The 13,725-nt window shown below is 30.9% G+C and overlaps 2 protein-coding genes across 3 annotated transcripts in view; one reads left to right on the forward strand and one right to left on the reverse strand.

Annotated features, from left to right (window-relative positions):
• The first annotated feature begins 2,551 nt into the window (after positions 1-2,551).
• On the forward strand, positions 2,552-5,065 carry LOC111681831 (Bardet-Biedl syndrome 5 protein homolog). The gene is made up of 5 exons (XM_023443730.2): positions 2,552-3,757; positions 3,821-3,969; positions 4,033-4,222; positions 4,278-4,515; positions 4,583-5,065. Exons 1-5 carry the CDS (start codon positions 3,690-3,692, stop codon positions 5,045-5,047), a joined length of 1,110 nt encoding a protein of 369 aa, XP_023299498.2. The 5' UTR covers positions 2,552-3,689; the 3' UTR covers positions 5,048-5,065.
• A 5,427-nt stretch (positions 5,066-10,492) lies between these two features.
• Positions 10,493-13,725, reverse strand: part of LOC111681825 (putative uncharacterized protein DDB_G0277255) — an 8,117-nt gene continuing 4,884 nt past the window's right edge. For both annotated transcript variants that reach the window (XM_046949585.1, XM_046949587.1), the window contains exons 3-5: positions 11,897-12,118; positions 10,795-11,615; positions 10,493-10,655 (exon numbers count right to left, since the gene is read on the reverse strand). In XM_046949585.1, the coding sequence (XP_046805541.1) occupies positions 10,648-10,655; positions 10,795-11,615; positions 11,897-12,118 (1,051 nt within the window). In that variant the 3' untranslated portion in view covers positions 10,493-10,647. The remainder of the gene's footprint in view (positions 10,656-10,794; positions 11,616-11,896; positions 12,119-13,725) is intronic.

Consider the following 13,725-nt stretch of genomic DNA (forward strand, 5'->3'; position numbering starts at 1 on the left):
TAGAGTCCTTTCGCCGATGCTGTTCAATTTCTATAAACTAAACGCAAAGACAGGCAGCACTTAAGGCCTTGAAATGTCTTCACTCCAGATTAGTAAGCAGTTGCACGTATGCTATCCGAGAGTTAATTAAATGTATGGACGACAATCATTTGAAGTGTTTAGAAATCACAGAGTAAGCAGCGTACAATTAAACAGGAATTTCCCTAGAGTCCTAGAGTCCAATCCTGTTTAATTTCTATAATCTAAACTCACAGTCAGGTAGCACTTAAGCCCTTGAAATGTCATATAGTTCACTCCAGATTAGTAGGCAGATGCTATCCGCGGGCTGTCTGGAATGTATATAATCGTGTTGTATTGGGTTCCAGGGCAACGAGATCGCAGATGAGCTGGCCAGACAAGGGTTAGGCCTGGACACAAATAGTAGAGTTAGGTCCTATCTGCCACTATTACAGCTTAATCTGCGATAAATTCACGAACTACTCCAACCAATCCTGGCACAATAGGATGTATGCATTTATAATCCAAGGCAGAGGTTGAATGCCAAGGGTTGGACAGGAGGGGTATTAAAATTCTTTTAGGAGTGATCCTCATGGATCTCCGAGTGTATACGTTTTTGATATATAACCCTTTTAAACTAAACTAAAAAGTACACCAACTCCCCCCGACGACAAATAAAATCCTGCTTGATATTGGCAATAGAATTGATGACCTTGCGGAATGTTAAACAGTAATCAATACAGCTTCTATCATTCGATAAATCCACAGCAAATCTCTTTACTATTTGCACAATCGATGGCGAAAAATCCCGACGTAGCCAGCAGTACTTAGGAAATAAGCAGCTTTAATATAGACTCCGAGAATAAGTATTAGCTCCAAAACTGTCAAAACTCAGTGCTTAGAACAGACTATATATGACGTCCGAAGAACACGTACATGACAAGACGAAGATGCTTTCTGTTATGGAACTTAACACTATGCTATCAAAACTGTTCCTGTTAGGATGCCCGAACTGCCATCTAACAACTTTTCTTTGCTTCTTTTAATGATCTTGGTATCGTATTGTTATATTGTCATCAACTTTTTATGACACTTAATGACAATAGAAGTCGTGATTTCAACGTTTACAGGAACTGTATGGAATGCTTAAAGCCAGACACTTTATTTCATTCTGAGTATTCCTTTCCTACATTCATTCCTTCCTTTTGCAAGAGCCTGATTAATATAAGCAGCAAGTTTTCACTTTCGTTCTCGTAAAGATTTATTCTATAGCTCAAGGTACTCGGACTGGTTGTAGAATTAGTTAGATTAAAATCCTGAAAGATTGTTAAGGATGGAAGAATTCGTGATTTCAACATATCGATATAGAATGCTTGCGCCTGGCAGTTTATTTCGTAAATATAAAATTTTCTCCCTTTACAATAGCCAGTGGATTTCCAAAACATGTAAGTCATTTACCTCGATAGCATAAGCATATCTTCGTCATCGTTTTCGTAAAGATTATTATATTAAATAGTTTAAGCCCCCTATTCATAAATGACTAATAAAGTTATTGATGGTTTATTGTATGGAAAATGTGTGTAATAAACCTAAAATAAGCGATTAATAACTTTATGAATACGGGGGAAATAGTTTGAAAAAAGTTTAGAAAATTGAAGCTAAAGGTACTTTCACTGGTTTCTATTTTAGCTGGATTCAAATCCCTAAAGAATAGAAATATAATTGGAGATCAGAATGCTCATTACAGTCTCTAATGGGAGAACATAGATTGGAACGCAACAACATTCCATAATTCGTTCATCACGTTAGAGTCTTTAATCGAGATGTCTGAAGAGACTTTTCTTACGATACTGTTTTTTTTTGTTGGAATATCTGTTTTCGATTGTTGCCTAACTGAATGCGTTAATGTCATAGAAACGCAGAACAGGACATTCTCTAATCGAAAAAACTTATACACTTGATAGAAGATACTCCTTTGGAGAAGAGATTGAAAGAATCAACACTCCCTAGTTCGTCCTGAAATCTTTTTGATGGGGTTGATAGTAGCAGATCAGAATTCTTATTATAGTATCTAATCGAAAAAACTTATTCACTTGATAGAAGATACTGCTTTTGGAGAAAAGAGATTGAAAGCGTCAATACTCCTTAGTTTGTCCTGAAATCTATTTGGTAATAATTTTTTTTGTGCTCAACCATGTTTAGTTCCTCAATATTCATTCAAAACTTGTAGGGTATTGTTCTAGTTACTAATAAAAATTCAATGGAGCAATTTCTCCCCTTTAAATCAATGTCCTTAGATTACATCTGCTTAGATCAATAGCTATCTTGGTAACCTTTGCATCATGACTTGGCGTTTAAGAGTTAGATTCTATGTAATCCATTTTAATGTTCTAGCACAAGCTGACAATGTTTTGGAATCTTTCTAAAAAATGCATTAGAAGTGTGATTTTACCCCCTCCCTATCAATTGCCTGAATACAGTCTCGACGTCTGGAATTGTATGATCTTGTATCAGTACCTTAATTTTCTCAATCTTTAGAATTTCCGTAGAAATCCCGCTAACAATCTCTCTTTTCGAGAACTTTGTTGTGAGAATTTAAAAATATTCTATGAACGGTAATGCCAAACTCGCTACGTAGTGCTTAATAGGGGACACATATAGTAGAAAGACTAATGCTGCTTGTAGTGTACTTCCTATGACACCTGTAGTCCCCAGAAGGGCACACATTTGGCTTTAATAGGTAACATTCCACACTTGTCTGTTCACACGGCCTCCCATGGGACAGAACATCTTTAAGTTATAAAATCCAGTTGAAATGACATCTGTAATCACCAGAAGGGCACACATTTGGGATTTATTGGGTAGCATTCTACATTTATCGGTTCACAAGGCCTCCCATGAGAGAGAGAACATCTTTAAGTTAGAAAATCCTGTTAAAATTAAAATTTCATCGCATATAGTAGGAGTTGACTTTTCTTTTTCACTCCTTAATGAGTATTATCCTTCGACGATAGTTTGCTATTACGAAAGAATCCTAAAATCTTCACTCCTATTCTGCATTTCGATTACGTATACGCATTCTGTTACGTAACGGTCGAAAAAAGGTATTCCAACAAAAAACTGATTCGTAAGAAAAAGAAGAAGCAATTCCATTTCGTTTCAATGCTTTACGAACCTGTGTATTCTGCGTTACGATCGTACCTACGTTTTTGTAAGATGTTGTTTATGTGGCGGAGAGTCGAATCGAAATGCAGAATACCAAAGTTGACAAACGGAGAAAATTTCGATTCGAATTCAAATGCAGAATAGCGACCCTTAGCTTCATTATACGATTAGTTCGAAGATATCTAACAAAAACAAACTGATGTTATCTATGTTATATCGTCGGTTGAAATGAACCCGTTCAGTTTCTGCTAGATTTATAGCGATTCCTTTAAACTTTGTTCATGTTGAGAATCATGACTAATCGTGCAAATCAATGATTGTAACAATCGAATGTTCTCTGAAAGCACATAATTTGTTATTGTTTTTGTAATATTCCAACAACATTGACAACATTGTATTCCTTAACTTTAGTATCCTAGCAACTTGTACTTAAATTTAATTAAAAAATGGCCACAACAAGTGGCTAATATACTAACATACTAAACATTCTAGCGAAAATAAATAAGATTTAAACCTTTAACCAAAAAATGGAAACCATAGAACCATTCAGTTTATTGTGGGAGGATAAAGAAATCAAATTTGATACCGCCCATGTGTAGGTCTAGACATTCTTGCGAATTTCAAAAAAAAATCATTTAATATATTATTTTAATTTTAGTCAAAAACGTCTACGTAATGGTGAAAAAGTATTATCCACTATTTATTATATTGAGGATACTAAAGGAAATCCCGGAGATTCGGGACGTTTATTGGCAACAAATTTGCGTTTGATTTGGTATTCTTTGGTCCATAAAAAGTTTAATCTTTGTAAGTTTTTGGTTTAGAATTTGAAGTATTTGAAAATGTTTAACTAGATAGATGAATTTTTAGCCATTGGTTATGGTCGTATTGCCAATATGAATACCAAAACTGTAACGAATAAAAGCCGAGGAAATTGTTTGGCTTTATATATTTTAGCTATAGGAGGCAGCACAAGATTTGAGTTTCTTTTTACGGACGTATCAGGGGAAACGGAGCGAAAACATAAACCTATATTCCAAAGTGTTTTCGATATATATCAGTGAGTAAGAACATGAAAGACAAACCTCATATTTATTATTCTTATTTAAATCCAGCTTATATCAACGCACCTATTTGTATCGCGATTTAAAGTTACGTGGTGCCATTTTACAATCGGGTCAATTGATTATTTTACCCCAAGAACAGGTATTCAATAAAGTCGAAGGTGTTTGGAATCTATCAAGTGATCAAGGTAATTTAGGTTGTTTTGTGGTCAGCAATATACGTATCGTTTGGTATGCTGATGCCAATGAGACTTTCAATATAAGTTTACCCTATATGCAAATAGCTAATGTAAGTTTATCTCCCGAAAACTAATCGAACCTTAACTAAAGTATTTCTTCTTATTCTTTTTAACCAGATACGCATACGAGAATCTAAATATGGTCCAGCTTTAGTAATACAAACCGCTGAAACCGGTGGTGGTTATGTTTTAGGTTTTCGCATTGATCCTCCCGAACGTTTAACGGAAATTTTCCAAGAACTTATTTCTTTACATTCGGTTTTTACGGAAAATCCTAATTTTGGTATTGCCTATGAAAGTTCAGAATTGGAAAAACAAAATGTCTCGGCAAATGCTCAACGTAAAGAGATACGCATTGAGGAATTTCAAGAGATCGATGAACGTCAGGAGAAAGAAATCAATTCTAAATTAAATACTTATTTGGCAGAGGGTAGTTTGTCGGTGGGTGAGGAGAAACCACCGCGTGAACCGGTCTATTGTAAGGAATTGGGTTTTGCTATGGAACGTATACGTGATGGTTATAAGCTGAAAGATTTATGGGATGTTTTGCCGCAGCAAATGATATTGGTGGAAGAGGAATGAATGATTTATTAAAGAAGAATAAAAAATCAATAAAAAAATTTAAATTTTTGCATTTTTCATTATATATAACAGCGCAGTGAGTTCTCAAATGAGTTCTCTTCTACCCTTTCTTTCATAGGTTATTTAAAATAAGAAGAAATAGAATAAAGTTATGCTCTCTAATCACAACATTGTGGGTTTTCGCGTCCACACTGTAGCTGCTTAGTTTGTCACTTACCGGTCAATTGTTTGTTACGTAGTAAACAAGGCTTCATTATCCAATTCCCAAGTGCTGCCGGCTAGAGAGTTGAATGCTTTGTTTCTACTTAGTATTTAGTTGCTGATTGCAGAGGTGTGCAATCAGTTAAAACTGTTGTTGTGATGAGCTTTAGACGAAATACATTTTAATGATCTGTATATGATGTTGTAACTCCTGGAGGAGTTGTGCCTCAAGTGTCTTGACAATAGGTGATAGTGAAAGTGTCCCGTATGATTCTACCTGATCTGCTCATATCCTTGAATTCAGCAAGGGAACAAGCCTATTTGAATCTTAATAACAAGTCAGTCTGTGAGCGACGAATATCAATTAAACATGTTGCTTCATCACGTTATTAGTTGCGCTAGGACTACTATTGTTCTCCGCGTTAGATAGATTATCTTCATTGTCTGCAATGGGCTGTGGGCGAACGACCTTCAAGTAAGACATTATCGATGGTGCCTCTATGAATGTCGTTCAAAGCTACCGACTACGAGGACTATATAGACATTTGGTACGTATTTTACATCTGATCTTGCCCAAAGTTGTTCATTGGCAATTCTACGAGGCCAAAATATTCTAAGGATTTTTCAAAGACATCTGTAAACAAAAAGTCGTAAGGAACCATACTATAGACTTGTTAGATTATAGACTAGTCCATAGACTACACTATAAACTACACTATAGACTAGACTAAAAATTAGACCATAGACTAGGCTATAAACTAGATTATAGACAAGACTATAGACATGACTATAGACTAGACTATAGACTGTACTGTAAACTACACTATAGACTAGAATATACACTAGACTGTAGACTAGACCATAGGCTAAACTAAAGACTAGACTATAAAATAGACTATATAATACACTATAGACTAGATTATAGACTAGACTATAGAATAGACAAAACTGTAGACTACACTATAAACTTGACTAGACTATACACTTGACTATAGACTAGACTATAGACTAGACTATAGACCAGACTATACACTAGACTATAGACTAGACTATAGACTAGACTATAGATTAGACTATAGACTAGACTATAGACTAGACTATAGACTAGACTATAGACTAGACTATAGACTAGACTATAGACTAGACTATAGACTAGACTATAGACTAGGCTATAGACTAGACTATAGACTAGACTATAGACTAGACAATAGAATAGACTATAAACTAGACTATAGAATAAACTATAGACTAGACTATAGAATAGACTATAGACTAAACTATAGACTAGACTATAGACTAAACTATAGACTAGACTATAGACTAGACAATAGACTAGACTATAGACTTGACTATAGACTTGACTATAGACTAGACTATAGACTAGACTATACACTAGACTATAGACTAGACTATACACTAGACTATAGACAAGACTATAGACAAGACTATAGACAAGACTATAGACTAGACTATAGACAAGACTATAGACTAGACTATACACTAGACTATACACTAGACTATTGACTAGACTATAGACTAGACTATAAGCTAGACTATAGACTACACTATAGACTACACTATAGACTTTACTACACAACACTACACTATACTGTTTTAAAAGCTTCGTTTTTGCTCGGATTATTTGCATTAATTCCTTGTCCATAGAGTTATTTTTTAATCTCCGTTATTACGTCTCAAAGTGAATTCCTTTAAACCACGAAAAAAATACTATTAATTCTTAAATTTTTATTTATTTATATTAATTAGTGGCTCATTAATTTGTTGTTTTTTTTTTATAATAATTTAAATAGTAATAATTGTGTAATTTGTGTCTTGTGTTTTATTTTTAGTTTTTATTTGACTTTTACAATATGCCTTGATATTTCCTTTTTTTTTGTTAGGTTATACTAAATACTAGATTAAATTTTGCATTTTTATGCTTTTTTTAAGTTTAAAAAAAATCATAAATTAAACATAAACTTTAATAACTCTTACTAAATTAAGAATTAAAATAAAATTCACTTTACGCACAAGCTACACTTACACAACATGGTTTTGCACTTTCTAAACTTAAATATTATGATTAAAAATTAAACAAAAGAAATATGCAGTGCTTTTTTTTTAAATTAAAATAATTAAAGAAAATAAATTAATTATATAAAAATTATAATTATAAACAAGTAAAATTATAAATATTTTTTTCAATATTATATCACAACACACAGTTTTATTACGCTTCCTGTTTTATTTTATTTTTTTTGTAATTTCATAGAAAGTTTTTAAACGTTTTTCTTTAAACACAAATAATGTTTTATGTTTAAAATAATTATTTAATATTTTATATTTGAAATTTAAATATTGTAAAAAAAACCTTGAACTTATTAAATAAATTATAGGAAAATATCTTTCTTTTTTTGTTTTGCTTTTATAATGACTAAATATTTGCTTATAGATAATTTTTTTAATTGTTATTTTTATTATTTTAGAGTTTTTTTTTTTGTTTATTAAGAAATGTTTTATTTATATATATTTTTTGCAAATTTAAGTTTTTTTGTTTTGCTTAAACATTATTTTTTATTTAATTTTAATTCTTTCACATGTATAAACTTTGATGTCTACTAATAATTAATTTAATTTAATTTGTTTTTGTTTTTTTATATAGTTTTCTTATAAATAATTGAGTTTTATTTGTTTTGTTTTTGTAAAGTTTAAAATGTTTAATTTTAAATTTTCTTGTAATAATACATTTATTTATATTGTAATCATTTATTTCATTCCTTCCCTAGTACAATTTAAAGATTTAAAATATTTTTTAATGGTTGAAGATATAAATTAAAAAATTTAGATTTTTCTTTAATTTCGGAAACTGTTTTAAAGTTGTAGAGTACATTTTTCACTGTTTCCTGCTTAACAAAGATTTCAAAAGAGCTCTGACAGGCCTAATAGCATCTTCATAACCTTAGACAGACATACAGTCTACTGTCTATATTGACAAGCCTATTGACTAATCCATTGACAATCAATAAGCCTATAGACTATTCTATAGATTAGCCTATTCTATAGTTTGTTGACTAGTGTATTTACTAGTCAATTAGCTAATTTATTGATAGCTTAAAGTCAATGCAATACTCTACTGACTAGTCTATTGAGTAGTCCTTTGACTAGTCTGTTTACTAGTCCATGGACTAGTCTATTGAGTAGTCCATTGACTAGTCTATTTACTAGTCTATTGACTAGTCCATTGACAAGTCTATTGAATAATCTATTTGCTAGTCTATTGACCAGTCTATCGTCTATACTATTGATCATCTAGTTTAAAGTCACTGCAATAGTCTGCCATTGACTAATCTATTGAGTGGTCCATTGACTAGTCAATTGACTAGTCTATTGAATAGTCCCTTCACTAGTCCATTGACTAGTATATTGACAAGTCTATTGAGTAGTCTATTTACTAGTCTACTGAATAATCTATTTACTAGACTATTGACCAGTCTATTGACTACTATATATTGACAAGTCCATTGACTTGTATATTGTCAATACAATAGTCTACTTACTACTCTATTGAGTAGTCCATTGATTATTCTATTGAGTAGTTCATTGACTAGTCTATTGACTAGTACATTGGCTAGTCTATTGACTTGTCCATTGACTAGTTTATTGTCTAGCTTATTGGCTAGTCTAATGATTAGTCCATTGACCAGTCTAGTTAGTAGTCCATTGACTAGTCTATTTAGTAGTCCATTGACTAGTCTATTGTCTAGCTTATTGAATAGTCTATTGTCTGGACTATTGACACTATGGTCTATAGTCAATGTTATAGTTTATTGGCTAGTCTAATTACTAGTCTTTTGACTAGTCTAATAACAAGTCAAAGTCAAATGCAATAAATAGTCTACTTACTAGTCTATTGAATAGTTCATTGACTAGTCTATTGGCTAATCTATTGACTAGTCTATTGAATAGTCCATTGACTAGTCTATTGACTAGTCCATTGACTAGTCTATTGACTAGTCCATTAACTAGTCTATTGACTAGTCAATTGAATAGTCCATTGACTAGTCTATTGACTAGTCTATTGAATAGTCCATTGACTAGTTTATTGACTAGTCCATTGACTAGTCTATTGACTAGTCCATTGACTAGTCTATTGACTAGTCTATTGACTAGTCCATTGATTAGTCTATTGAGTAGTCCATTGATTAGTCTATTGAGTAGTCCATTGACTAGTCCATTGACTAGTCTATTGAGTAGTCCATTGACTAGTCTGTTGAATAGTTCATTGACTAGTCTATTGAGTAGTCTATTGATTAGTTTATTGACTAGTATAATGACTAGTCCAATGACTAGTTCAATGACAAGTCAATTGACTAGTGCAACGTCAAGTCTATTGACTAGTCTGTTGCTATTTGACTAGTTCTCTGACAGTCTATTGTCTAGCTTATTGACTAATCTAATGATTAGTCCATTGACTAGACCATTGTTTAGCTTATTAGTCTATTGTCTGGACTATTAACACTCTGGTCCATATTCAATGTAACAGTTTATTGGCTAGTAGTCTTTTGACTAGTCTAATAACAAGTCAATTGAATAGTCTATTGACTAGTCTATTAACCACTCCATTGACTAGTTTATTTACTACTCCATGGACTAGTTTATTCACTAGTCCATTGACTAGTCTATTGTTTTGTCTATAGCCAATGTAACAGTCTATTTACTAGTCAATGGAGTAGAGTATTGGCTGGCCTATTTATTTGGTATAAATTTGTCTAATGACCAGATTATTAACTAGTCTATGGACTAGTCTATAAATAAGTATTTTAACCAGACTATTAATTAGTCCATGTACCAGTCTATGACAAATTTTTAAACTCGTGTTTTGACCACTCTAGTGTGTAGCTTATTGACTAGTCTTTTGACAGGCTTATTGACTAGTCTATTGATTAGCCTGTAATCTGATCTTGACAAGCCTTTCTAATGAATATGCATTGATAAGTCTATTTACTAAAGTAATAACTAGTCTACTCTGGTTCAGACTATAGTCCAGCCGATTGATAAGTTTATGAAGTCTACTGTCTAACCTATGGACTAGTCAACTAACTATTAAATTGTCTTTGGAGAAGTCTATAGACCTTTTTACTAGGAAATATGTTTATAAAATAAACTTTAGAATTCTGATAAGATTTAATATATAAATTTTGAAAAGAAAACCTCATTCACTTTTTTTAAAATAATATTGTTAAATAATTTTTTAAATATAATTTTAATAAGTTTTTAATAACAAAACATACTAGGGAATGAGATACAAAAAAACAACAAAAAAGGACATGAAAAGAAAACTTGAAATTATTAAATTCGTTAAGCCATCACATATATAGTTACAATGTGTTCATTCTTTTTTAGAGATCTTGTTAAAAAAAAAAACCACAAAGAAACATGCATAAACGAAGGAAAGAAAGGAAGAAAAATAATTATTATAGAATTTATCACTTAATTTTTACGTTTTTTAACTTCTGTTGTTGCTGTATTAGTTGTTATAATCTTACCCTGTTCGGCTAAATGCTTCAGTCGGGAACGTGTTAATGGTGGTGAAAAACATACAACAGCCGTTGTGGGATTCTTACGTGTTCTTTGATGAGATGTTTTGAGGTTAGTTGTAGTGATGGGTGATTTAATAGATTTAGTAGTTAAGTTACTAGTCATATCCTTAGATAGTCTAGTACTTTTACGTGCTCCTAGTGCTAGAGATTTACTGGAAGTGATTTTAGTGGGTAATGCTATTTCATCTTCTTCTGGAGTTAGTTTACGTTTACGTGATCTTTTGTTGATGGTGGCCGTTGCTGTGGGTACATTACTAACTACCGCCGGCATAGATACACTATTTTGTAGTTTTCCTTTGCCTCTTGTGGAGGCCAAGTTAACCAGGTTAATGGTTTTTGATTTGGCACTTCCTAATTTTCTGCGTGATTTGGCTTTTGTTATTGACGCCGTTGATGATTTGGAAATACTATTATTATTTGATTTGGCATTTGTTCGTTTAACATTTTCTTTTGAAGTGTTTAGTGTGGTGGTTTTGTTGTTGGTGGTGATATTTGAGACACGTTTATTTAATGTCAGACGAGTTGTGCGACTCTTGGCTAAATCCTGGGGTGATGACACTATTTCCCTGGCCGGCAAAGACTTTCTATTGGCTGGTTTTTTTCTTACATATAATTCTTTGATGGGTTCATTATTGCCTCCCTCTACAGCGGCAGGGGTTTGTTGTTTCTTAGACTGTAGATTTACGAGACTCTTCATTTGGGCTACCAAACAAACAAAAGCCGATTGATGATTTGGCGTGGTAACGGAGGTGGATAAACAAGTTAAGCTTTAACAAAATTACATAATTAATTTAGTAAATTTTATTCTGCTCTTACGATATGATAATTACATTTTATAAATTTGGTTAAAAAAATTTTCTTAAAAATTCCAATTCTAAACAAATGTTCACCAATAAAAATTACATTTTGTCAATTTATAACAACACTTTTTTTTGTAAGAATTTCCATAGTTTACTTTATTTTTTTTTACAAATATTCCAACATTTTTATGAAAATTTTTAAAATTCAAATTTATACAGTTTTTTGAACTCAATTCTTTTAACATTACCTTGGCTTTGGTTTATAGATTCCATGAAATTCTTTATTTTCTTGTTCATTATCATCATCTTTATCCAAAATGATTTTATCAGTTTGTGTACGATTTTGTTGTTGTTGTTGTTTCTTCTTTCTATTATTAACATCACAGTTGGATTTTAAAACAAATTCAGTTTTTTTAGTGGCAAGATTTGCTTTGGGAAAACGCAATGAATTGCCACGAGATTTGCTGCCGCTGGAAGGAAGCAAAAGGTGGAAAATGAAAAAAATAAAAATCAATTAATTATAAAAAGCTCTGTTTGTAAATGAGAAAGGTCTGTTAATCAATCTTTTGAAATGCTTTCGATTAAGCTTTTCTTACGAAAAATTGTTCAAAATCTTTCTTCTAAAACGAAGTTAATTTTTTAAATATATGTAATTCAAAAAGAGCTTTCAAAAATAAGTTATTATTTGAAAAGAACTTTTTTAAAGCTTTTTCATAAAAAAGTGCTTTTCAGAAAAGCTCATTTGTAAAAATTATAAAAAATAATTATTTTCTAAAAAAAAGCTTTTTAAAAGTTTTATTTTCTTAAAAAAAGCTTTTAACAAAGCTTTTTATGCTGTGGATTTATCTTTTTTAAGAAAAATTACTAAAAAACTTTCTTATAATACGGAGTAAGTATTTTAAATAATATTTGAAAAGAGCTTTCAAAAATAAGTTTTTATGTAAAAAAGCTTTTTTGAAAAAAGGCTTTTCGATTAATTTTTGAAGGAAAATGAGCTTTTTAACAAAGTTATTTTCTTAAAAAGAGCTTTAAATAACGATTTTTATGAAAAAGAGCTTTTTCAACAGGCTTTTTTGTAAAATTAAGCTTTTTTGAAAAAAATTAAAACAAAGTAAAAATTATTAAAAATATTTTTTTTTGAAAAATAGTTTTTTTTTTCTTGAAAAGAGCTTTTAACAAAGCTTTTAATGAAAAAGAGCTTTTTCAATAGGCTTTTTTGTAAAAAGGAATATTTAAAAAAAACTTTTTGTGAAAGAACCTCTCAGAAGAGGTTTTGTTGAAAATGTGCTTTTAACAAAGCTTTTTTGTTGAAATTTTTATTGTTTTTGTTTTTCACAAATTTTTTCTAAAGCTTAAAAAATCTTTTTTGTGTAAAATATTTTTAAGAAAAGCTTGTTTTTATAGCTTTCTTTAAGTTCGTAAGTGACAAAAGCTTAACTTTTAGCTTCAAAACTTCTTTGTTCAAGCTTTTTCAATAAAACTCTTTTATAACAAAAAACTTTCATCAATTAAGCTCTTTTATTACAAAAAGCTTTCATCAATTAAGCTCTTTAATGAGAAAAGTTTTTTCAATTAAGCTTTTTAAAGAACAAAAGCTTTTTTAATGCTCTTTTTATATTAAGCTCTTTAATGAAAAAAGCTTTTATCAATTAAGCTTTTTAAAGAAAAAAAGCTTTTTTCAATTAAGCTTCTTTAAAAAAAACTTCTTTTAAATTAAGCTTTTCTAACAAAAGTTTTTTCAATAAAGCTCTTTTATGAAAAAAGCTTTCTTCAATGAAGCTCTTTAAGGAAAAAAGCCAAAAAAAAAGAATTCCAGCAAAAATAGCTTGTTTAAACAATAACATGAAAAACAAATTAAAAAGGTTTTTAAAGAACTTTTGTGAAAAGAACTCTTTCAGAAAGCTACTTTACAGCTTTTTTTCAAAAAAAGTTTGCAATATTTTCAATAAAAGCTTTTTAAAGAGAATTACACTCTTGAACTTGCACTTGAGGTGTTAAGTCGTGTTTATAAATCTACAAAGTGTTTTCTTCTTTTAAATTAAACAGTTACGTTTGCATTGTTTCATACAATAACAAA

Source organism: Lucilia cuprina, chromosome 4 (assembly GCF_022045245.1).
Source record: "Lucilia cuprina isolate Lc7/37 chromosome 4, ASM2204524v1, whole genome shotgun sequence".
In the NCBI taxonomy this organism is placed as follows: Eukaryota; Metazoa; Arthropoda; class Insecta; order Diptera; family Calliphoridae; genus Lucilia; species Lucilia cuprina.